This window comes from Leptonychotes weddellii, chromosome 8 (assembly GCF_054177405.1).
Source record: "Leptonychotes weddellii isolate Sample4059 chromosome 8, ASM5417740v2, whole genome shotgun sequence".
NCBI lineage: Eukaryota > Metazoa > Chordata > Mammalia > Carnivora > Phocidae > Leptonychotes > Leptonychotes weddellii.
Genome location: NC_138376.1, coordinates 76,703,256 through 76,729,569, shown reverse-complemented (window position 1 = coordinate 76,729,569; position 26,314 = coordinate 76,703,256). Strand labels below are relative to the sequence as shown.

General features: G+C 34.9%; 1 protein-coding gene across 7 annotated transcripts in view; it reads right to left on the bottom strand.

Moving 5' to 3' along the window:
* Positions 1-26,314, bottom strand: part of GRIK2 (glutamate ionotropic receptor kainate type subunit 2) — a 647,288-nt gene that overhangs the window by 376,317 nt on the left and 244,657 nt on the right. For all 7 annotated transcript variants that reach the window (XM_081828716.1, XM_081828715.1, XM_081828720.1 and 4 more), the window contains exons 3-4: positions 23,962-24,129; positions 18,730-18,987 (exon numbers count right to left, since the gene is read on the bottom strand). In XM_081828716.1, coding sequence (XP_081684842.1) covers positions 18,730-18,987; positions 23,962-24,129 — 426 coding nt within the window. The remainder of the gene's footprint in view (positions 1-18,729; positions 18,988-23,961; positions 24,130-26,314) is intronic.

The following is a 26,314-nucleotide window of genomic DNA, read 5'->3' as shown; positions in this document are numbered from 1 at the left end:
TAAAAGTATAATTACTATTATCTCAAACAGTAAACACATAGAATCATAGGTTGATAAACAACCTTTATAGCTTTAAACTCAAGCCTTAGTTTATCAGGTGAATCTCCGCATTGAGGACATTGAATAGCAATGGTACACAGTATCCTGACTCATAACTAAAAAAAAAAAAAACACTAAAAAATCATTCTAAAGGAAATTTTCACATCTACCTACCAGAGAAATCGAGATAACTCGGTGAAACTATCTCTATACAGATATGAGGTAATAAAGCCTGAAATTTGTGGTTTCTGATGATCTAATAGAACACCAGAGTAGAGCTTTAAGAATCTGATGAATAGTTTATGTATCTTTGGTCTAATTCAAATCTCAAATATGTTCTTCATTTTTGTACCTCCAGAACCTGGAACAGTGTCAGGCATTTAGTAGATGACTAAAAAATGCTCATAATAGAGATACTGCTCCCCAATCCTAATTGTATTGAGCCTATGTATATTAATTTCTAAGCTACAGATAGACTTCTAAGCCATACTTACCCTGAAGCTATGGTGTATCTTTACTGTAAATCTGCAAAGTAGTTAACAAAAAACAATGCCTAGGAACATACTAGGAGAAGCCAGTGGGTCTTCATCAGGGGTGACGTTGCCTCCAGGGGACATTTGGCAATATATAGAGATATTTTTCATTGTCAGAACTAGGAGTGGGGAATGCTACTGGCATTTAGTGAGTAGAGGCCAGGGATGCTGCTAAACATCCTACAATGTACAGGACAGCTCCCCACAGGAAAGAATTATCTGGTCCCAATGTCAGTAGTATCAAAGACGAAAAACTCTGACCTAAGCATTGGATATTTGAGATTGGCTCTTAGCACATCACTGTTATATATAATTCTGCTTTCTGCTTCCCATGCCAAATGCTTTATGTACTCATCCATAAGATGTGTATTCCAGCCATTCAGGTAGATTTTCCATTATCTAACTTCACTTTGCCTTCCCTTTTACAATATGGCAGAAGCTTTTCATCTCTAGTAAAAAAAGCAAATGACTTAGTGAGTTGTATGAGGGGCATTATGCATCCTTTTTACAGTGACAGTCTGCTGGTTCAGATATAATCTTTATCTCTGGAAAAGTGGAGATACTAAATGTCATTTACTCATCTCTGCTTATCTCCTATTTTTGTTTGTCTGGCTGCCATTTTGTAATCTCATAAAACAAAACCATGGCTTAATGTGCACTTCTATACCCCAGGAGAAAACTTTGGGTCTTCAAAAACATATATAGTACAAAAGTTGCAAAGATCATATCATACTATTACTTCTGTTTAATGTTTTCTGCAGACATTAGCACTTCTCCACCTGGAGTTAATTGTCTACATCAGAGCATAGTTATGGAGAGATACACACAGATAAATAAAGACCCTGGATCCTAGTTTGTCTTCAGATGCTAAGTCCCTCCTTACCTGTCAATACATGTAGGAATCTATGTATTTTTGTCATCACCTCTTACTTGAAGTTTGTTGGATTTTCCTTCCTTGTGTCTGTTGTGAGAATGTACAGAGTTGTAATGAAGACCATGAGTCCCAGATTCAACATTTGGGGTTGATTCTGATTCTGATACTTAGTAGTATTTTACCGTGGAACGTTTCTTTACAACATAGATTCCACATTTGTTTATATGGGAACAATAACAGGCTTGTTGTGAAAATAGAAAAATTAGGAATGTGCTAAGTACTTAGATTGTAACTGTCATGCAGCAAGTTCTCAATAGCAGTTAATGTCATGATGATCAATATTGATATTTATCCCTCATGCATTATTTATGTCTTTCCTTTCTCTCTTCTCTGTGTTATTAGTAATGGGATGATTTCCTCTCCAAATGTCTCTGTTCTCTCCTTCCCATATATTCCTGGTTGAAGATTGCAAACTTTAAGATAATGCTGATAGAGACAGAAATGTAGCAGTTTTAATTACCTGGCAGGAAATTTAGCATATCCTATTACCTAAGAATCTCAAAAGTCATCCTCAAATTTCTGTAGTGGTATCGGTGATATTCTGTAGTGATATGTAGTGATGTAGGAGCAGCATATTTACAGAAATGTTGTAAGAGAAAGCAATTTGATATGTATTTTGTTTCCTTTTTTTTTTCTGGTATAAAGTAAAGTGCACACATTTAAAGTGCAAAATGTGATGGGTTTTGACATCATGAAATTATCACTACAATCAAGATAATAAATATTTCCATCACCCACTAAGATTTCCTTATGTCTCTTTGTAATTATGTTTACTTTTTACTTTATCATAAGGCCAAGAGGTAAAAATTAATTAGATTTAGATCAACACAAGTAAATCTTGCACTTTCTCTACTAGATATATAGAATTATAATTTAATCATGATTATAATTAAATCACCATGAAAATAACAAAAACTGTTCCTTTGAAATCCAAGTGGGGCATGTAATTGTATCAGAACATAGGTTCTTGGACCCATAACTGTGTAATATTTACTCATTTATTTACTCAACAAATATGCATGAAGCATCTACTATGAACCAGGTACTGTTCCAAAAGATGAGGACACAGTGCTAAAGAAGATGAATTCCCTGGAATGGCTTACTGGGGAGAAAAGCAATAAACTAAAAGTCTTATGAGAAGAGTAGAAACTTCCACATTACTTCTTTCTCTAATGTAATGAAAAAAGAAATGGCAGAAAGAGAAAATACTCCCCAAAGCACTAAATTGTGATAGGTTTTTTCACATACACACAAAAAAGAGTTCATAAATATCATTTGTATGTAATCAGGCTTCAATAACAAAGCCAGATTTTTATATTTGACCCTAGTGTTAGAGACACAGGAGAGAGCAGAAGGGCTACTCATCTTCAAAGTAAGTGTATAGCAACAAATTTTAAAATATTATATTAACATCAAAATTCTTATAGGGACAATAGGACTAATCAAAAACAAAGAAGTTCAGGATTTTTTAGATAATAGTGCAATAAAAATTCATCAACTTATAAAATCAGTTCTATAAAGAAAATTTGCAACCAGTTAAACAAGTCCATATATATTTTTTTAAAGAACAACCTGTTTACTTGCTCAGGAGAGATGGGGAATTTTTATATTATGCTCCAGTTTTGTTGAACAAAAGTGGTTTATATCTTAAAGGTATCAGATACTTAAAAATTTTAATAAGCAAACCTTAAAGACAAAACAGACCCTTTAGCATTTATTGTTTAGCTTACCATGTGATACTTATTTACATAATGTCTTACATCAATCTAAAACAACTCTGTTACGTATCGTGTTTTCCCATTTAAGGGAGAAATTGATGGCAGCCAGGTGACACATTTCGGGACAGAAATCTACAGTCTTTTCATGACAAGGTGGGTCATAATATAGCAGTTAGTTACAGAAAAGCTAATCTCCTGAGAGAGATAGCAAGAGTGCATAACTTCAGCAGATGAACATCTGTCACAGTTAATAATTGACATGATGAATTAAACTTCTGTGTAAAATTAAATATAGTTTGAGAGAGGTAAATATCAAAATAGTTAATGGCCCTTACTTTTTTGGGGGGGGTAAGATTATGGTTGATTTTAATGTTTTCCTTCTTCTCTTTGTTATCTTTTTAGAGCCAATATGTCTTACTTTCTCTACCCAGTCAAGATAGGCTAAATTATGTTGTGATAAAAACAGCCCCAAATCTCAGAGGCCTAACAACATATAAGTTCATTTCTTTTTCCTATAACTTGTTTAACATGGATTGGGAGGATAGCTCTGCACATTGCAGTTACTTCAGGACCTCTGGACACATGCTTATCACCATCATGGCATGCAGAAGAAAATGTGACATTCATCAGTGGCTCCTAAAACATCCCCTAAGAAGTGATTCAGTACTTTTTGCTCACATTTCCTCGGTGAAAGAAAATCACATAACTTTGCCTCACTTCAAAGAGGATGAGAAAATGCAAGCTTGTTCTGTGCCTAAAAGCAGACCCAGAAATATTTGGAAAATAGCACTAATGACTATAAAATTTAATAACTGTATAATTTTCTAAAATGTGTTATATAATTTTTAGGAAATCTTATTTAAAATGAACTAAATCAATTTTAATCCAGTTTATTGATTCCTGGTAACCAACATTTTGAAGCCCAAACCAAAATTATTCCTAGTGTTCCCTAGGGGTGAACCTGCTCATGCCTCCAACTTGTCCAGCGACAGTCTGTAGTCTCAAGTTCCAGGGTTAGCTCTTTCCACAGAGTTGCTTTGCCTCACCTCTCTTACTTCTTAAATGGTTTCTTGGTATGATTTCAGGACATGCCAGACTCTTCATGATCTCTTTTGAACTACTTGTTCTTATTATTGGGCGCCCCTAGCTGACATACCCTGTATTTCAGCCACAGTGGACATGTCATAATGCTACCAATTCACCACACTGTTTCACAGCTCTCTATCTTTGCATTTTCTCTCCTACCTACACTTAATATGCCTTGAGACACATTTTAAATGTCATTTATACTTACTTTCTCTACCCATGTGATTTCCTCGCTCTCACCTCCTGTTTTTTTTTTTTGTTGTTTCTTTTTTATATTTTATTTATATGATAGAGAGAGAGAGTGCAAGCAGGGGGAGCAGTAGAGGGAGAGGGAGAAGCAGGTTTCCCGCTGAGTAGGGAGCCCGACGCGGGGCTCGATCCCAGGACCCTGAGATCATGACCTGAGCCCAAGGCAGATGCCTAACCATCTGAGCCACCCAGGCACCCCTCTCACCTCCTGTTTCGCCATAACATTTTTATGTTACTCTTTTAGTGCTTAGCATACTGTATCATAATTTGTTTGCAACACCACATTTTAAGTACTCTGAGAATAGGAAACGTTTGGTTCTTCTTTGAACAACAAAGTGATTGATAATGAATTAGTTTATGGACTCAGTATATTTCATCAATATGTAATAAGTTTTTGAAGAGGGAAATAATTTTCAAAATAATAATTAACTTTAACTATGTTTTCAAATTAAATATGATATTGCAGCAGTTAATAAATGATGGCCTCCCTTCAGCTACCATTGAGAACTGATGAAATGAGGCCAAAATAATGAAGAATGGTAAAATCTAGCTGAAGTACCACATGCACTCTTTGGCATCTAAAGTCCATAAAGGTTCTCTGTTAGTTGACTGCCTATCAACTAGGCTAAGAAATTTAAAAATCAATGTTGTATTATTTATAAAGTATACTTTAATATAACTCAGATTTGACTGGATTTAGAAAATTCGAGTACGTTATCCAAATCAATCTACAGATTTAAGGCGATCCCTATTAAAATCTGAATGGCATTTCTTGCAAAAATAGAAAAATCCATCCTAATACTCATTCAGAATTTCAAGAGATCATAAATTTAGATGTGACTCTGTGAACTGCTTTGGTTGATGAAATGTGAGCAATAGTGTTGCTCATTTTTTAGGTGGAAAAATTTAATTGGCTGGCACTTAAGTCTCCAGCTTACCCGTTCTCTGCCATAGCAATTGTGCTATAAGTTCAATGCATCCTAAAATTCTGAGCCAAAATATCAAAGATAGTTGCCCTGGAGAATTATTTAGATTTACAGTAGACCTTACCTTTACGAGACATAAAGTCTTGTTCTATTAAATCGCTGTGATTTGGGGAATGATTTTTCCTATAGCATAACCTCATCTAGTAATTCTCAAACTTTGGTGTACTTTGAAATCATTAGGAAAATGTGTTAAAACACTGCTTGCTGGCCTTACTCCCAGTTTCTGATTTAGTAGGTGTGGGATGCAGCCTGAGAGTTTTTCCCTTTCTAATAATTTCCCAAGTGATCATGATGTTGCTAGTCTAGTGACCACACCTGGAGAATCACTGATCCAGTAAATCTTAAATAATATGCAAATTATCACATTTTGAAAAATACTTGACAGTAAGTCAAACTTGTCAATATAATAGACAAAAGCATACATTTATAGATAAAAACAAAATTAAAAATTTTAAGCAAACCTACAATGATTTTATAGTGATTTAACATTGATAAAATTATCACTTATGAAAAATATTTATTCAGTTGTCTGAACATTTTCACACTGAGTAGTTTTAATTCTGCTGAATATTCTTGTCCTTAGAGTATTTTAAACAGTCTCAAATTAGATTTAATATGGAGGAAGAACATTTTACCATAAATATAGTAAAAAATTGTCAAGTGTATATTAATAAGATTTAAAATCATCTAGCATTGATATAATGTTTTATAATATCTGTTTCAGCAAATTTATAGTTTTACTTTTTAATTTAACTTTAAAGAATTTTGCAAAAAGTATTAATTGCATGACTAATGATTCTGATTTGTCAATTAAGCATTTTAAAAAATTTCCTGTTCTATTTTTACAATGAACTTTTTATCCTTTTATCCAGTTGAAATAATTGGGTTGGCATTAAAGAAAGAAAATTAAGTCAGCCCTTGAAATCTTAACACTAACTTGTTAATTGCCCCCATTAATTACACAATGAGGAATGACAAGCAATAATTCCCTTTCCTAAAGTATGGCTGAAGGTCAGAGAGCTATCTCATTGGCATTGAGAGACCAAACAAATGATGCAAAATTTTTCTTTTAAATACTATGAGATGTCATTGGAAGCTCAGCCAAGGAACTAAATTAATGTGGGTTTTTTGTTTTAAGATTGATTTATTTATTTTCAAAAGACAGAGAGAGCATAGCAGGGAGGTGCAGGGGGGTAGAGAGAAGCTCAAGCAGGCTCTGCGCTGAGCGTGGAGCCCTACATGGAGCTCAATCCCATGACCCTGAGATCATGACCTGAACTGAAACCAAGAGTCAGATGCTCAACCGACTGTGCCACCCAGGTGCCCCCTAAATTAATGTTTTAAACATAATCTTTAAACATCATTTTTATCTATTCTTAAAGGAAACAGTACTTATTATATTTTAATAAGTAACATGGCAATAGCAAAAACACAAACAATTCAATTAAAAAATGGGCCGAGGACCTGACTGTTCAGTTTTCAGAGAAGACATACAGATGGCAACAGGCACATGATAAAATGCTTAATATCACTAGTCATCAGGAAAACGCAAGTCAAAACCACAATTTTATCACCTTACAGCTATTAGAAGGGCCATCACCACAAAAGACAAGAGATAACGAATATTGGCAAGAACATTTGGATTATTCATTTGCAATGTAGATAATTTTTCCCCAAATACATTTTACATACCTTGCATTTAAAACAAGATAAACATTTAAACAATGTTGAGTAGGAAACAGAAAACTGTTTTAGAAGGCAGTTGTGTTAATCCATTCAGTATCTAAATTTTTAAAAAAGTGTTTCTGATACAGGGTCAATTCATTTTTAATCAAGTATCCAATAAATGATCCATAACATCTTGCAGAAATGGATATGTACTAGACTTATTTCTCTGCTTCTTTATCTCAAGTCTCATTGCAATTTAAAATGAATGCTGTCTTTTTTAGGGGCCAGTGCTTTAGACCATAGTTATTATAAATAACTCATATTAAAATGAGCACCTATGTTGAAGTCTTTAGAGTGAGGTATTTTTAAAGAAATAACATTGTTGTTATTTTGCTATTAATTTCTAAGGCATCCTAGAATAGTCAATAATGGAACATATACATATAAAACTACATATGCACATATACAAATATAAACACATATACACATATAAAATAAGTGCTAAATATCTCAAAAATCTTCGGCTTCCCAAAAATCCTTCTCTAAACTAAAAAAAAACAACAACAACAACAACAAAAAAAAAAAACAGCAATGAAAATCTTCCTTGCTTTGAAATTTTTTATTTCTTTCTCCCTTGATGCTTTTTTTCCTCCTTGATTTTTGTCTGAAACACTCTTAGCTTCAGATATTCCCATGGCATATTTCCTCAGCTCATTAAAGTCTTAACTCAAGTGTCACCTTCTGAGTAAGGTCTCTTCTGACAACCCAACTTAATATTGTAATACTCACTCCCTTGTACTCCCTATACATTTCCTTGCTTTATTTCTCTCCATAGCATTTACTACATTTGATACAATACAATATATATATTTATTTTGTTATTGTTTATCACCCTTTACTAGAATACAAACTCTACAACTCAAAGAATTTTTATCTATTTGTTCACTCTTGTATCTCCAGTACCTAGAATAATGATGACACATAGTAAATGTTTGATTATTATTTGTAAACTAAATAAAGGAATAAACAAAATAAAACAAGAAGAGACAAAAAAATAGATGAATTAATTATAAAATATTTAAAATTCTCATGCCCAGGAAAGCATCACTCCTGCATGAATATGCTGAAAATAAGATTTACTACAGAATTGATGATGAATTATTTTATCAACCAAAGTTTTGCATCATACAAAGAACAGAATTATCAACTCACATGGGTAAGAGTGAGGGAAGTTTACTTCACATTTATACTTTGTAAAAATATTTTAAGGTGCATCCTGAAGGTGGTGAATAGATCACCAAATGGGAAGGGCATATCAGGCAGAGAGAACAGTTTGTGTACAGCAAAGAGACTTGAAACAGCAAAGCATGATTGGTAAGGGGGAAATAAATTACTCAAGGAAGGCTGTGGCATAAGTATTGAGAGAAGAAATACCAGGAAAGCAAAATCAAAGAGGCATGAGAATGACGGTGACAGAGGCTGCATGTGTCATGCTGAGAAATTAGAACTCATTCTTCCAAGAACCGAGGAGTCACCAAAAAGTGTTAAGTCTAGGAATGACATCACCAGATTGTCATTTCAAAAAAGACCATTTTGTCTGCATCAGATAGATGAACTTAAATAGGGTACCAGGTAGAACATGGTCAAGGCTGTATATAGTAAGTGTGTTAACTAAGACAGGTGGTGGGAATGGAGAATAGAGTTAAATTTGAGAATTGCAAGATAAAAATGAGAAGGATTAAGTAATCTATTGGAAATGAGGGATGAGAGGGGCGCCTGGGTGGCTCAGTTGGTTAAGCATCTGCCTTCAGCTCAGGTCATGATCCCAGGATCCTGGGATCGAGCCCCGCATCAGACTCCCTGCTCAGCAGAGAGCCTGCTTCTCCCTCTTCCTCTGCCTGTCGCTCTGCCTAGTTGTGTTCTCTCTCTATCTCTCTGTCAAATAAATAAATAAAATCTTAAAAAAAAAAAAAAGGAAATGAGGGATGAGAGAAAGACAAGAATCTAGCATGATCACTATGGATGTGGTTGAGAAACCCAACAAATAGAGAAAACCAGGAGAAAGAGCAAGTTTTGGAGTAAAACAATGCATTTGGGTTAGATGTGTCTCTGAGACATCCAAATAAAGATGATCAATGGTGGCTAGATCTATGAGTATGGAACATGGTAGAAACAACTGAAGGTGTAGATCAATTAGCTATAGAATAGAGGCAGAGGAAGGTATGGGTCAGAGGAAAAGCTTTAGGGAGAATGAAGTAAATAAGCAGAGAACAAGACTGAAAAAAACTTGAAATATCAGTTTTTTAAGGAGCAGGAAAAGAAAAGGGAGTTTATGAATATAAAAATGGAATAAATGGCTAAAAGGAAGGAGGTAACAAGGAGAGAATGATAGCACAGAAACCAAAGTATGAGAGTTATTTTTTCCCCTGAAGATGGAGTAGTCAGAATTGTCAAGTGCATCAGAGAGATAATACAAGCACTCTCCTTCTCCCTATGCTGCATAGAGAAGGAGACAAACAACAGGAAAAGGCTAGGGGAAAAGTAACTACCAAGAGGCTCAAGCCAGATTTACCACATTCCAGATTTAAATTTAGGAAAACTAGCAGTGTCTATCACCAGGGAATTATTCTCACTTTATTATTATTATTTTCTTCTCTTCCAATGAAAGCAAATTCTGCTGATCACTGGGTCTGGTATAAGACCTGTCCCTTCTATTTCGTTAGACCCGCATATATGTAGGAATATGAATTGTGTGATTGTTGTGGATTAGAAATTTTATTTTCATGTTTTAGGGTTGGCATAGATCTTAAAACCTAAGAAAAATTAATTCTTTGAACATGTTTAAAAATATTCACTGTCATATAATCAGAGCCCAAGTAATAATATTCCAAATAATTTTTATGCTTGCTTAAATAGGAATAAAGAAACTATGTTCAAGCAAAATCAACTTTGTGGAAACTCTAATATACCAAGCTATGTAATCAACTATGTCCAAATAATTAGGCTTAACTCATAATTGCTAATTACATGTGCACTTTGAATTAAAGAACTTGAAGTTTTGTACTTAGATTGTACAACGTATAATCATCTTAGATCCAAATTACCCCACTTCCTGAAATAAAATTGAAAATTATTTGGTTATAAATTTTATAATACACAAATTGTCATAGTATTGAAAATTAGTGTCTTCCAGGAATATATATTTTCATATTAACTTATTCTCTTGAATTATTTTATTTTATTTTATCCTATTTAAACACAGGTCCAAGATAAAAAAAAATTACTATTAATTGATTTTACATTTTATTAAACTAACTCCAAAAGCACACACAGATGTATCTGGAACATAGTCTATACATATACTTCATCCAAGTTAATAAATTTAGTGAAGAAAGTATTTCTGCTTTTCTTTAGGATAAGGACTTTTTTTTCTATATTCATATCATAGAAATTACTCAAGATCAGCCTGTTAAATATTATAATCCCTTAAAAAAATGACTCATTTCGGGGCATCTGGGTGGTTCAATCGGTTAAGGATCTGCCTTCGGCTTGGGTCATGATGCCAGGGTCCTGGGATCGAGTCCCACTTTGGGCTCCCTGCTCAGCAGGGAACCTGCTTCTCTCTCTCCCTCTTCCCCTCTCCCCTGCTCATGCGCTCTCTCTCTCTCAAATAAATAAAAAACTTAAAAAAAAACTTAAGACCTTTAAAAAAAATGACTGATTTCCTTCATTAATTAATTTATAGGCTCTCCCTTAAATTCTCCCCATGTCTATATTGATCTCCATGACTGCCTACTCACTAACATAACTGAATTTTCTTGTACCATGACCTTGTTTTTTGGCAATTTTTTTATTTCCTCCCACCACAAAGAATTACAAATGACGGGCAGAACAAAACGGCAATGAAAGTATCATATGTCCATTTTTTTAAAGATTTATTTATTTATTTATTTTAGAGAGGGGCGGGGAGGGGCAGAGACAGAGACAGAGAGAGAGAATCTCAAGCAGACTCCCTGCTGAGCACGGAGTCAGATGCAGGGCTTGATCCAAGACCCCCAGGTCATGACCTGAACTGAAATCAAGAGTTGGATGCTTAACCAACTGAGCCACCAAGGCACTCCCATATGCACATTTGAAAATTCCTATTTCCCAAGATGCATTTATGATACCTCCAACACCAAATGTACCCTACCCTCTCTGAAATCTCTTTTTCTTGTTTCCCCTTTTAGATAAATATGCCAATGATTAATAGCCCAGACCAGAAACATAAAGGTCATTCTTATTTCTCTGTCTCCATCACTCCCTCCTCTTATTTACTTACTAAATCCTACAATCTGTATCTCCTATAACTTCCTAAAATTCTCTACCTCAATAGCATTCCATCAAAAATTCCTTAAGTAAGATTGTCATCTTTTTTTTTTTAACTTGATTAATTTAGAAATTCTCTTGCTTCTGGTCTTGCCTTATTCCCCACCATATCCCAATAGCCCTGATATGTTCTCCACACTATAGCCAGAGAGCCTTTACCAAAAATAGTTCTGACTGTGTCATTCCTTTGCTTGACAACAAAATGAACCAAACCAAACCAACTAACATTATATGACAGTATTTAATTAAACAAAGTGTGTTCTGAAGTTGACTGCCTAGGGTCAAAACCCAGATCTACCATTTACTTGCTGTGTAACCTTGGGCAAATTATCTCAACTCTCTGCATCTAAATTTTCTCATATTAAAAAAAAAGTGGGGTGAGTGCTGTGAATTGTGCAAGACTGTTGAATCACAGATCTGTACCTCTGAAACAAATAATGCAATATATGTTAAGAAAAAAAAAAAGAAGAAGATAGCAGGAGGGGAAGAATGAAGGTGGGGAAATCGGAGGGGGAGACGAACCATGAGAGACGATGGACTCTGAAAAATAAACTGAGGGTTCTAGAGGGGAGGGGGGTGGGAGGATGGGTTAGCCTGGTGGTGGGTATTGAGGAGGGCACATTCTGCATGGAGCACTGGGTGTTATGCACAAACAATGAATCATGGAACACTACATCAAAAACTAATGATGTAATGTATGGTGATTAACATAACAATAAAGAATTAAAAAAATTAAAAAAGGTGGGATTAATAATTCCTTTTTCCTAGAGTATAGTAAGGAGTAAATAGCACATAGCCATGACATTTTCATTATTGTGAGTTTTAAGCCACTATTATGTGGGCTTTATGTGGCACGACAATAGTCCTCTAAAATATGTATTATCTTCACTTTACAAATGCATCAACTCACACTTTTAAAATCAAATAACTTGCTGAAAAGTATACAACAGAGCCAGGATTTCAATGCAGAATGTTTTGACATCAAAGACCATAGTAACCATGATAGACCAGGCTACTAGATGTCCCTCTCTCTATGTTCTTTTTTGAGTTCATAGGAAGGAAACTGAACAGGTATATGCCCATCTCTAAGACACACTCAATGGTGGTTTGGGAAGCAGGGTCATATCGTGCAAACATGATAGATATTGCTATAGCCATGCAGATATCAGGGCAGAGGGGGAAGAAAAGTCAGAGTGGTTAGTAAGAAAGCTCTTTGTGATTTCTCCTATGTGGGCCTTTTATAAATTCTCCCTCATTTTTCCTCATCATCCTTGTTTCTGAGGCTTAGTCATAATTAAGTTCTTTCATGTCCCTGAACACTAGCTCCCTCAAGCACCATCACGTGTATACATTTTGCTCCCTTTGGCCTCTTTTCTATCTGAACCATTTATACTTGTCCTTCATGAAAACTTCATGGTAATGTCACCTTCTCCAACATTCTCCTCTACCTTTACCAGGCACTGTAATACCTTCCTCTCCTGAGCTACCACAATATTGTTTTCTTGTCTCTAACTGCACTTGTTACACTGTAATAATGCCCTGATTACATGTCCTCTCTCTCCCTCACTCTACTCTGAGCTCATGGACACAAAGTTTTTTCTGTAATACTGACCCTATGCCTAACATACCACCTGGTATACAGAAGATGCTTGATAATGACTGCTTAAATAAGTAAATGAATAAATACATATATTTAATTACATTTGAAATAGGATATAAGCATAATTCATGCTAGCTGTCTTATAAAACTTTTTAAATGATAGAAGAAATCATGTCTATATATTATTTCTGAAAATTGTTGAATCTATTTATTCAATGCAAGTACTAAGAAGCAACTAGGGCGCCTGGGTGGCTCAGTTGGTTAAGCGACTGCCTTCAGCTCAGGTCATGATCCTGGAGTCCCTGGATGGAGTCCCGCATCGGGCTCCCTGCTTGGCAGGGAGTCTGCTTCTCCCTCTGACCCTCCCCCCTCTCATGTGCTCTCTCTCATTCTCTCTCAAATAAATAAATAAAATCTTTAAAAAAAAAAAAGTAACCTAACCTAAACTGACCTTGGGCAGACCACTTAATCCATTTGAGTTTCATTTTCTAAACAATGGATATAATAATACCTCTTTAAGCATTCATTCCTTAAATATTTATTAAGGTACATTCATGAGCCAGGTAATACCTAGGTGCTGATAACAAAATAGTTCATAGCTTTAGGGCTCATTCTGCTCAGATGTGTATTTGATCCAGTGTAAAATACAGCCAAGAAAAGTCATTCATAATGTGATGAAGGTTCTCATGGGTGAGGGTCAGGGGTAGTACCAGCTGCTGGGATGTGTTGGAGGAAACCTACTCCAGCCTTGGGACCCAGGGTTGAGGTAGACTTTCTTTGTGACATCTAAGGCAGATGGTATGCATGAGCATGTATGTGTGTGCATTTAGTGGACAGGAGGAGTAGGGACCAGAATGAGAACTTCCTAGGTGAACAGAATAGGATATTGGGCAACTTGAAAGAAGTTTAATGGCTCATCTGAAAAGACATAAGCGAGGAATTCAGACTCAAATGTCACAGGAGAGCTACAGGAACTAGGTCATGTCAGGTCTTACAAGGCTCTTTAAAAAGTTTTGACTTTATCCTTACAGCAAGGAGAAGCTATTAATAAGGAGAATGGATCACAACTGCATTTTTAAAAAAATACTCTAACTGCAGTGTGGAGACTGGATTAGTGGATGCAGACTTGAAGTAGGGGGGCCAGTTAGAAGGCTGTTAGTAATAATCCAGGTGAGAGATGATGGTGATCTTGACCTAAGAAGTGCTAAAGAGGATAGAAGAAATAAATTTGAGAGATCATAGAGGTGTAGCATTGACAACTGTTAGAGCCTGATTGATTGAGGGGCTTGAAGAAGGGAAGAAATGAAGAAAGATATTCAGGTTTCTGTCTTAGGCTGTTGGTGGACAGAAGAGCCAGTCACTGAAGGAAGCAGGAATGGTGTGACGATAACTTACTTCCTTTGGGACTCATAGAACTGTTTTGATGATTAAGTGAAATAGTTTATATAATAGCAACTATCACAATGCCTAGTGCCTTATAGCTCTTTTCTGTAGTTATTTTCATTCTATTTTCCTCATTTCCAAAGTTGTACCAGTCATTTAGTAGCAAAATTGGGAATAGAATTCCAGGCTTCTGTTTACCAGTCCAGAGTTCTTTGTTAATGGACTGCTGGTCTATAAACAAAGATGAAACACAGGGATTTTAAAGCAAATATTCAGAACATATCCTGGAATTGCTTACTAGCTGACAGCTATCCAACTTATTTTTAGTTTATATTTAAAGTGAATCATATGTTCCAAAATGACTGACAGAAACACAGCTTTGTTTCTGAAGCCAATTCTACTCCATCATTTTTGGACATCATTCAGAGCTGTAACAGACTTTCAGGGTGTTTAAAAGCATTCATCCACGACAACAACAAATGCTAATTATCATAAAAAATAAACAGCTCCTGTTAACATCATTCTAAGAATTTCTCCTACTCTAGCACTATATTTCATCTATCATCCCATCTGTTTTGGGGGTGGGAACAAAGACTGGATGAAAGTATAATTATCATGTATCAAACTGGACAACACAACAAAATAGAAATGAGTATAAATGGGAGGAATAGCATACATAATAAATAAATCTGGAAAGGGAAAAAAGAAATGTAAATAAAAGGGCACAGTGTGTCCTGCAGTAAATAGCAGATACCTAAGTCCATTATGGAGTCAATAATGTTTATCTTGCTAAGTATGAGGTGGATTTTTCCCCATTTCAGTTCATAGTCCTTGCTATAACCAGATTTCCTCCCACATGATCAAATAGACATCTTGTTCACTTGGGAAGTTTACAAATCCTCTCTGTTGAATTCTATTATTAAAATTCCACCTTGAGACTTTTAAACATACCTGAAAAGAAAAAAAAAAAGTCTACTTCCAAATATTTATGAATACATTTGAAAAGGGAATCTTAGGGTCAGTTCTATCTTATAAAAATATCAAGAATAGACACATTCTCAAAACTTTGTTAAATTAAAAGGGACTAGGGTGCCTGGGTAGCTCAGTCAGTTAAGCATCTGCCTTTGGCTCAGGTCATGATCCTAGGGTCCTGGGATCAAGTCCTGCATCCCGCTTCCTGCTCAGCGGGGAGTCTGCTTCTCCCTCTTCCTCTGCCTCTTCCCCGGTTTGTGCTCTTTCTTGCTCAGTCTCTCTCTCAAATAAATAAATAAAATCTTCAAAAAATAAAAAATAAATAAATTAAAAGGGATTACAAGGGCTCCTGGGTGGCTCAGTTGGTTAAGCGACTGCCTTCGGCTCAGGTCATGATCCTGGAGTCCCGGGATCGAGTCCCGCATCGGGCTCCCGGCTCGGCAGGGAGTCTGCTTCTCCCTCTGACCCTCCCCCCTCTCATGCTCTCTGTCTCTCATTCTCTCTGTCTCAAATAAATCAATAAAATCTTTAAAAAAAAAAAAGGGATTACAAGTGGCCAGTTGCAGATGCAATTAGCTCATTACAAATATAGTAAAAACATGAACAATCACATATCCCTAAATAGGAATTAGAAGCTCAGCCAGGGCCATGACTTTGTTTTATTGGCATAAACACGCCTGCACTGGTCCCTGGCATGTAGTAGATGCCTTATCAATATATTTTAAATTACATATTGTATGAAAGAGAGCAATTATAAGCTTATATTCTCCTCGGAGTACTTTTAAAGTACACCTACTCTACGAATAATTTTGTAGTGACTCTTAGTATTAATATTTAAATAATCAGGTTTTAGAATCTTCCAAGTATCTATGTCACTTTCAAAGTGAGGAGTATGGCAAAGTTTCTCTTAAATAGTAACAAACTATTTTAATAAATTTAATCTGAGGTCAAGTTTCCATTAAAAGTATATATACCAGGGGCGCCTGGGTGGCTCAGTTAGTTAAGCGACTGCCTTCGGCTCAGGTCATGATCCTGGAGTCCCTGGATCGAGTCCCGCATCGGGCTCCCTGCTGAGCGGGGAGTCTGCTTCTCCCTCTGACCCTCCCCCCTCTCATGTGCTCTCTCTCATTCTCTCTGTCTCAAATAAATAAATAAAATCTTTAAAATAAAAAAAAGTATATATACTGAATTAACTAATTACATTTATTTCTCTATTTAAATTTGCTTCAATGATATAAATGTTTAGAATATTATTTAGAGCAAAAGATCAATTACATATGAAGCTGTGCTTTACCAAATTGTGATTTTATTTTGGTCACAAATCCCATTATCTTTTTAGTCAATCACTCAAGCATTACATACATGAAATAAAAATGTCACAATACACACAAAAACAGAATAGTGAAGAAGGTGTTATATCCATAAACATTTTGAACACTTGCCAATATCTTTTCTACCATGAGGAGTTTTAAGATAATAAGAAATAAATATAAATATCACATGTACAACATACACCTACATGCATTCATATGTGTGTATATACTATGTGTGTATGCATGTATATATGAAAATATGTGATATTTGGACAACATTCAACTGAATTAAATCAGAGGGATTAGGGAAGTAAATAACCCATGAATTCACAATGTGGGTGTGTTCATATTTACACAGTTCTGTATATGACCACTCATAAAGAGTTATGGACCAATTTGTAACTGAGGATTCCCTGGACCATCACATTATAACACCCCCGAAAAGCCATTACCATTTATAACCTGACACAGAGAACTTTATCAATGACAGAAAAGTAATGATTTGGGAGTAAAACATCATACAACAAACTTAATAAGTCTTATTTGAGTTAAAAGACACATCAAAGGTACTTACTAAGTTATTTTTTAAGGGCTTTTATTTATATTTCTAAGTTAAAATTATTTATGAACATTTCATTTTTTTAAAATCAGAAAAGTGAAATTACTCTATTAATGTGTATTGAAACTCACTCTTTCTTAGCCTAATGAAAATCTTTTTCAAATTATAATCATTATAACCATATACTATATATTTACTATATATTATAACTATATACTATAACTCCCTGTTCCCTTGTCCTCCTGGGAGAATTCCTATCTGTCTATTTGGTCAATTTTATGGGTAAAAGGACTAATTCCTGCACATAGTTCTAAATCTTGCATGCATGAACAAAGTGTGCTACTAGATTACTTTGGGAGAATTTAAATTCAAATGAATTTCAATTTTTGTCTAAACATGAAGGTATAGTGAAATGTCTTAGAATAAAATATTATTTTCACATTCTGTTTTAAAGAGCACTATTTGGACCATTGATAAACATCTTAATGCAAAATTCTTATCACTATATAATAACCAAAATAGTATGAACAACTTCTACCAATGTAACTGCCAAGGAAAATAAATACTTTATTTTTAATGTTTACTTTCATATATTTATCTATGAGACTTGTTTTTAATTCAAAACAACCATTTATATATAAAAATAATAACATACATTAAAACAAGAAAGCACAACCTCTATCCAGCAAAAATTCATTAAAATATTCATCAAAGACACTATAATAAATACCACTTAGAAAACTCTATTTTCCAAGTCCCTAAACTGTGTCTACACATAAATAGTTCTAAAAGCTTTGAGTATTTTAAAATTTTCAAATTTGAGAAATTTGAGAAAAAAAATTTTTTAAACTTTAACATGCTATACAGATATAAAAATTATTATTTTTCATACACACTTTTTTGCACATAAATACCAGAGAAAACGTTAAGGCAAAATCCTGAATTTCTTGATAAGTTTCACTAATGGACAATCATAAGAATTTACTTTGGGAAACTATCCTGAACCTAACGGAAGGGTTCTTTGAATAAATATTTCAATATTATATTCCATGCTATCTTTATCCTTCATCCAATATTATAGTTCACGCTAACTGATCCTTCACAGGAAAGAAAAGTGCTTATCTCACAAATACAGAGAGAAAGTATGTGATTTAGCTGTTCTTTGGATGTGTGAAATTAGTGTTGATGTTTGATTCCAAATGTCTTTCCATTCCTTACCTTAATTTAAAAAACCAAATGAGAACAAGTAAGAATCTTGAATAAGTCTCAGAACATCACGCGTATTTAAAGCATAGCCCTGAAGGCTACTGATTTTTCTTACCAGTGCTGTCATCATATACAACCGTGACGGTTTTCCACTTGAAGAACTGCACCAAATCCAAAATGGCACGGCTGAGGGAAGAGAAGTCTGGGTAAAGACTGACATAGAAGGAATCTTTGTTGTCTGACACCTGGTGCTTCCAGCGGGTCTGTATGTGGGGAACCCCCAGAGCATTGCAGATGGACTGCACAGCATTTGCTGAAGAGCTGTGTGAGGGCCCGAAGATGGCAGCTACCCCAAGAGACAGCTGATCGCAGGCTGAAGAGGAGACAGAAGTCTGTCAGTAATGAGGAGAGATGCCAGCTTGCCAACATTATCACATTATTATTGTAAGCCTAAAGGTTTATCCTGAAGAAAGATTTTGTTTTCCTTACAAATCACATCTACATTTAGATAATTTTCTTTCTTTTTTTTTTTTTTTAAAGATTTTATTCATTTATTTGACAGAGAGAGAGAGAACAAGTAGGCAGAGAGGCAGGCAGAGGGAGAGGGAGAAGCAGGCTTCCCGCTGAGCGGGGAGCCCGATGCGGGGCTCGATCCCAGGACCCCGGGATCATGACCTGAGCCGAAGGCAGCGGCTTAACCGACTGAGCCACCCAGGCGCTCCTTAGATAATTTTCATATTTTGTCGAACTCCAAACATTTTCAGTTTGTTAGAAGGGAAATTCTTCCAGACATCTGCACCTCAATGTTCAAATAATTCTACAAATAACATCAAAAGGGTGACAGAGGAAGAATATTCTAGAATTTAAGAAGGAAGCAGAGTGTTCGTCTTGCAAAAATAGATTATAGTAGGGAGTGGGAAGAATAGTGTTCCTTCCCAAATTCACTGACCATCCTCTACAACTTCAAATTCTTTTTTTTTTTTTTTTTAAAGATTTTATTTATTTATTTGACAGAGAGAGAGGCAGCGAGAGAGGGAACACAAGCAAGGGGAGTGTGAGAGGGAGAAGCAGGCTTCCCGCGGAGCAGGGAGCCCGACGCGGGGCTCGATCCCAGGACCCCGGGATCACGACCTGAGCTGAAGGCAGACGCTTAACGACTGAGCCACCCAGGCGCCCCTACAACTTCAAATTCTTAATCAGAAACCATTTGGTTCCTCCTCACCATCTAAGAAGCCAGGGCCACACATTGCTAAGCTAAGTATTTGCACATATCTGATGATATAGGTCAAGCTATGTGTACAAATACCCATTCAAAACCTGATATGGCTCATCAAGGGTGATTTCATATGGATTAATCTCATTGCGTAGAAAGAATAAAATCATTAGATAAGTATTTAAACATCTTTATTTACTTGGCTTTTGTATACTATAGGTCTTTTATATTGTTCTAAATTATTTTTTGAAGTTTATATTCATTCACTCATAAGAAATTTTATTCACATCAGTAATAATTACAGTTACCAAGAGAGGCATAAACAAAGTAGAAGCTATTCAGATGAGGATAAATTATGATAGGACTTCAATTTCTTTTTCTTTTTTTTTTTTTTAAAGATTTTATTTATTTATTTGACAGAGAGAGTCACAGCGAGAGAGGGAACACAAGCAGGGGGAGTGGCAGAGGGAGAAGCAGGCTCCCCGCCGAGCAGGGAGCCCAATGCAAGGCTTGATCCCAGGACCCTGGGATCATGACCTGAGCTGAAGGCAGTCACTTAACGACTGAGCCACCCAGGAGCCCCAGATAGGACTTCAATTTCTATAAGGTCCTCCAAAGCAACTAGGGAATTTGGGCCTAGAAAGTAAATAATTATTGGAAATGTGAAAATCACCTTTAATATTTAAAGATCTGGCCTATTAAAGAGGCTTAAGTTTGTTTCATTTGGCCAGAAAAGGAAGAATTAGGGCAAATGGCTAGAAGTGTCTCATAAATGTTGACACAATTTAAATTAAAAAAAAAAAAAAAGGAAGTAGAAAATATCCAAGAAAGGAAGTCTGTTCCAAGAAGCAATAGTTTACCCATCCCTGCAAATACTTAAACAGGAATAAGGAGAGTTATTATTGGGATTTAGGCAACAGGTAGGTGTTTAGACTAAATCTCTCCAAAATACTTTATAATTCTACTGTGTGAAATTTTCTGATATTTTCCTTCAGAGATTTTGCTGCACAAAACACAATGTGATGGAAGGATTCTGAAGCACAGACATATTTAATAAGTAAATAAATGATAGTTAAAAAAAACTCATTTGTTTAAATTTTCTTCAAAAATTCCAGTATGATCTAGTAAATTTTTTGAATATGTAGATTCTTACTTTTTAAATAGTGATTGGATTTCTGAATCAAAAGTAAGGTTGGAGCTTGAAATTTTTCACTAACATGGATTTTAATTCGTATACATTAAGAATAAAAGATCTTCCTTTACCAGGTTTTTGACAAGTCACAGATCAAAAAAAGGTAAAAACATTATAGTAGTTTATATACAATGTTCTAAAATGTGTTTCAAATAAGAAACAGTTTTCAGTTATCAGAGGAATCATTTAAAAGCGATATGATTCAAATAAAAATTCAAGCTCTAATACATCAAAGTATCTACTGAGCTAAACATTATTACTTACTAAAAATATAAGACCATATATCAGAAAAAAATGTTAAAATGTAAACATCTGATTTCTTATTATTTTCTCTCCTTGGAAAAAAAATTTAAAAAAATGTTAATGTCCAAAGTAATTAAATTATTTTATAATTAATCATTAATATCTATATCTATATATATGTATTGAGTTATCCCAGGTTCAAAAGTTTTATCAGATCTCTCTCTTATATTATCTTTTTACATACTGCTGAGAAAGGGACAGGCAAGGCTAGGTAGGGAGAGATAGGTAGGGGGCCATAGGATCAGGCTCACAAAATTCAAAATGTGGGAGATGAAAGGAAACCAGAGAAAGGGAACAAACTAGACCATCCTGTCCTAGGTGTCAGAGATGAGGTCTTGTTTTAACAGCCACTTGAGAGCAACCTAGAATTACCAGACCCTAAAAAAGAAGTAAGCCATTGAAGGTATTATCACTAGTCCTTACTCAATGGTGCTATCAATAGAGATGTTAAAAAGATTTAAGTTCCTTGGTTAGCTTTCTATAAAAGACCACCCCTAAAAGCCCTCAGTGGCAACCCTATTGGGACCCCTCTCACTTCTGAGATCTTTTTCTGTATCTTGCTTAATAAATGTCTATCGCTTTACTCTCTCCTTTGTCCGCAAGATTCATTCTTCGACTCCATGGGACAAGAACCTAGCTCTCCCGCATCACTGCTATGGCCTCCAACCAATAATAGCCCAGGAAGCAAGAGCTTCACAAGGTAAGACCCAAACCATGACTTTTACCCTTTCAATATCTCACAGAGAAAGTTACTTATTAGGCTTATTTGAGCTTTCCCTACCTTCAGGCAAATGTCAGTTAATGAATTTGATTCTCAATGGATTTTAGTGGGTGACAAAATTTGTGAACCTCTTTTAATATTTTGGAACCCAAATGAGTTTAATACCTTATAATTCCCAAGATAGTAACCTGTTTGTTGTTAGAAGAGGCTAGTCTGGGAGCACCTGGGTGGCTCAGTCTGTCAAGTGTCTATCTTTGGCTCAGGTCCTGGGATACAGTCCCGAGTCAGGCTTTCTGCTCAGCAAGGAATCTGTTTCTCCCTCTCCCTCTGCCGCTGCCCCCACCCCGCTAGTGCTCCCGCGTGCTCTTGCTCTCAAATAAATAAATAAATAAATAAATAAAAATCTTTTTTAAAAATTTTAAAAAGAACATGCTAGTCTTTTTTTTTTTTAACATTGCTCCTTTGAATTCATCATTAAGAAACCTATTAATATTTTTTTATACTTCACTCATATTCCACATTCTTTGGTCTAAATGATTTCATTTGAGACAGAGCTTCTTCTTCCTAATGGAAATAATCATGAACTATGTCACTAATCAAATGCACTTGTCTTGCAGTTAATGACTTATTTTGCAATTATGATGACAAATGTAGTATTTCACAATAACCTTTACCCTTTTTTTCCAGGCTTTAAAACCTTTCATCACCCTGACATGGTTCTGAAATGTGGAAACTTACTCGTATTCATAAAGATATGAATTCAAAGGGCAGGCAGAATATAGGCCTTGATAAACACTAGTTAGCTGGGGGATAAAAAGGGTACTTTCATCTTATGGAATATTGTACCTTATCAGTTGCCATTAATATTAATGAAATTAGAAGAAATCTAGACCAAGTTAGAATTATAAGTAATTATGTACATTTCTATCAAGTACGGTAGCTAATAAAACAATATTAGCATTACAGAAAAGTAAATATTGTTTTAAAAATATGAATTTAGAACAAATGCTTTGTAAGCCCATTCCTTTGAGAAAAATCTATATTATGAAATTTAATTCCTGTTAGATGAATGCTAACTATGCAAAAGGAAAGATCACCCACTTAGACAAGGACTATGGAAACACAAAATACATTTACTACCGAGATTGTTGTTTGGTTAAAATAATGCCTTGATAATAGTTCTCTATTACCTTCCTTACTTTATAAATGTTAAAGTCATATTCCACAAAGTTATGTTTCTATTCTTATCATGAAAAATACAGTTTCACAACATAATAAAAGAAATAACAAAATTTATAAAGTATTATAACTTCCTATAATTCAATTTTCATATCATTAGCCATTTATTTTCAGTTACAAGAAGAAACATCAACTAGCTTAAAAATGAGCATGGAGTTCACATAAATGAAAGGTTGTTGAAAATTTCCAATAAAGTTTTAAGATTAGTCTGACATTGTGAACTCACTTGGAACTACAGGACTTTCAAGGTAGTCAGTAAACTGAGACAACAGTAATAATGTAGTGGAAGTGACAGATAATAGAAATAAAAATGTAAGAATGGATTCCAAAACTTGGTAAAATCTACTGATGTATAATTTTATTTAGTGGGTTCTTAAAAATAGGAATAATTAAATAAGAAAACAGAATTATTGGGGAAAAAACAATTTCGCAACAGTCATAGACCTAATTGCATTTCATGGTGTTTTTTTTTTGCATTTCATGTTATAAGCATTTTTTTTGTAATAGGTAATCATATCACCTTACCTTCCCTGATAAAATTTACGTGCATTTTGAAAAGAAACATTTGCATGAAAATATTCCTAATGACTTATTAATTACATTTGGAATTAAGAAATCTCTCAAGAATACCTGGAAATTTGAATTCCAGAAAATGTAATGTTAAATATTTGTCAATTACCTTTCTTGGATGCTTCAAAACTGTCATAGAGGTTTATCTTCTGGGTGTCATAAGTCAGGGTGGTATTGGGCAACAACGTTCTATTTCTGTTGATTGTATTCACGGCAAATCTGAATGCAAGTTCTTCAGCTCCCATTGGGCCAGATTCCACATATTCAAAAATGCCCCCTGGCAAAAAGAAAGAATAATCATACAGTTCTTAGAAGATAGAGAAAATGTATAGTTTTCTTTACTTTTATGTACATGTGCATTTATGTGTGTGTGCGCACACATATGTATGTGTGATTTGCTTAAGTACATGGAGTTTGTGCTTACTTTTTCTATGAACTTGAATATTCGAGATGTGCCCTTCTAGATAAATCCATATCGTAAAAATTTCTTTGCTATTGTTACCATAATTTAACATGATTTAAATATGATTTTGCTTTTTTTCTTTTAGTAATTCCTTCTTTTAGAGCCTAGGTATATATAGATCTTGCCTTAAGTACCGAGCATTATCCCTCAAACTTTTGCACAGTTCCAGAATAATCAGTCCTCTATACTGATATAAAGCTATGAAGTTAAGCATCAGGGAAATTATATTAAATTTGTCTCTGTTAATTGAGAAATCAGAAATCTCTAGCATAATTTCTACGGCACTTATTGTGTTAAAAGCCCAAAATACAAATTCACTTGCAAATTCTAACAAATGAGCTTGTAAGAAAAGACAGCAAAGTAGCCATTTCTCTATTTGTTCTACTCTCAGTTTTTTTTTTTTAGAAGATACTTGGACATTTGTGAAAGATAACTTTCCCAAACAGTGCAAATCCCTTAATCAGTGAATAACAAGGAAGTATATAATTTAGGCCATAAAATGTAGAGTACAATTCAAAAACACGTCCTTTCCATCTGTCACTTTTACCAATTATGTCTTAGTTCAGTTTCCTCATTCTTGTCCCAGCCTTGCTTCTTCTTAATATTCTCTCTATTCAGTTCTGAGTGACCTATGGGACCTTTGTCTCCAACAGAATCTTTTCTTTATTGTTACTCTGGTAAATGGAATGAAAGTGGAAGCATCTGATATTTGACACTGTCCAACCTCTGTCCTTGGAAAACTAGTACTACTTTAACAATAGAGAGCATTTATCTTTTTCCCTTTCAGATTTCATTCCATGTACTCTCAGCACAGTCATTCACAAATTAAACTCCCTTGAATAAGCCATTTCCACAGTTTGCAATTCATACCTCATCTAAAGTCTTCTGACACATAAATGTCAGGTGACTATACAATCAGCAAACTACCTATTCTAAATTAGTAAGAAGCCATGGTATGGGGCGCCTGGGTGGCTCAGTTGGTTAAGCGACTGCCTTCGGCTCAGGTCATGATCCTGGAGTCCTGGGATCGAGTCCCGCATCGGGCTCCCTGCTCGGCAGGGAGTCTGCTTCTCCCTCTGACCCTCCTCCCTCTCATGCTCTCTCTATCTCATTCTCTCTCTCAAATAAATAAATAAAATCTTTAAAAAAAAAAAAAAGAAGCCATGGTATGGTAACAATTTTAAATTAGTAAGAAGCCATGGTATGGTAGTAATTCCTCTAAATATGAGGAATTAGGACTCAAGAAAATACCACAGTACTCAGACAAATTTATATTCAGGAAGAATTAGAAAATTTGTTATTTGACACCATATTAGTTTGAAATATTTCTCTTATTCTTTCATCTAAATTGATGGTATAATTACCAGAGCAAGCAACTTATTGTGAAATAGTACTTTGAATACATTTAAAATCTTTGGAGACTTAGGCTAAGCAGAACAATAAATATTTACATGTCTAATTGGTATCAAGAACCAAATTAGATGTCTTGTATATATGGAGGAGAATAGTGGTATGAGCCTAGCCTCTGAAGCCAAACTGGGTTTACATTCTGTATCTGCCATTTGCCATCCACGTAAATTTGGTCAGTTGCTTAAATCCTCAGCCTAAATTTCTTCATCTCTAAAAAAAGGATGATAATGAAGATGACTACATAGAGTTGTTATAAAAATTAAATGTTATCTCATAATAAAGCACTTAGATCGGTGGCTACCATAGAGTAAGAACCCCATAAGTGTTCTAAGGTTTCAGTGAATCTTCAAAGTAATCACAAGTAGTAGTGTTTTATAGGAAAGAGTTCTTTTGGCCAAAGATCATATAACTGTCAAATGATAGAGCCAACATTACAATCTGTTCATGCAAAAACTTCAAAGCCCTTGCTTATTCTACTACAAACTAGTATTTTTCTTCAAAGTTTCATTCAGGTAAAATACACAAAACCTCCTAAAGGCGAGACATAATGACTTTAATAATAATATGTAATTAGAAATGTAAGATCCTA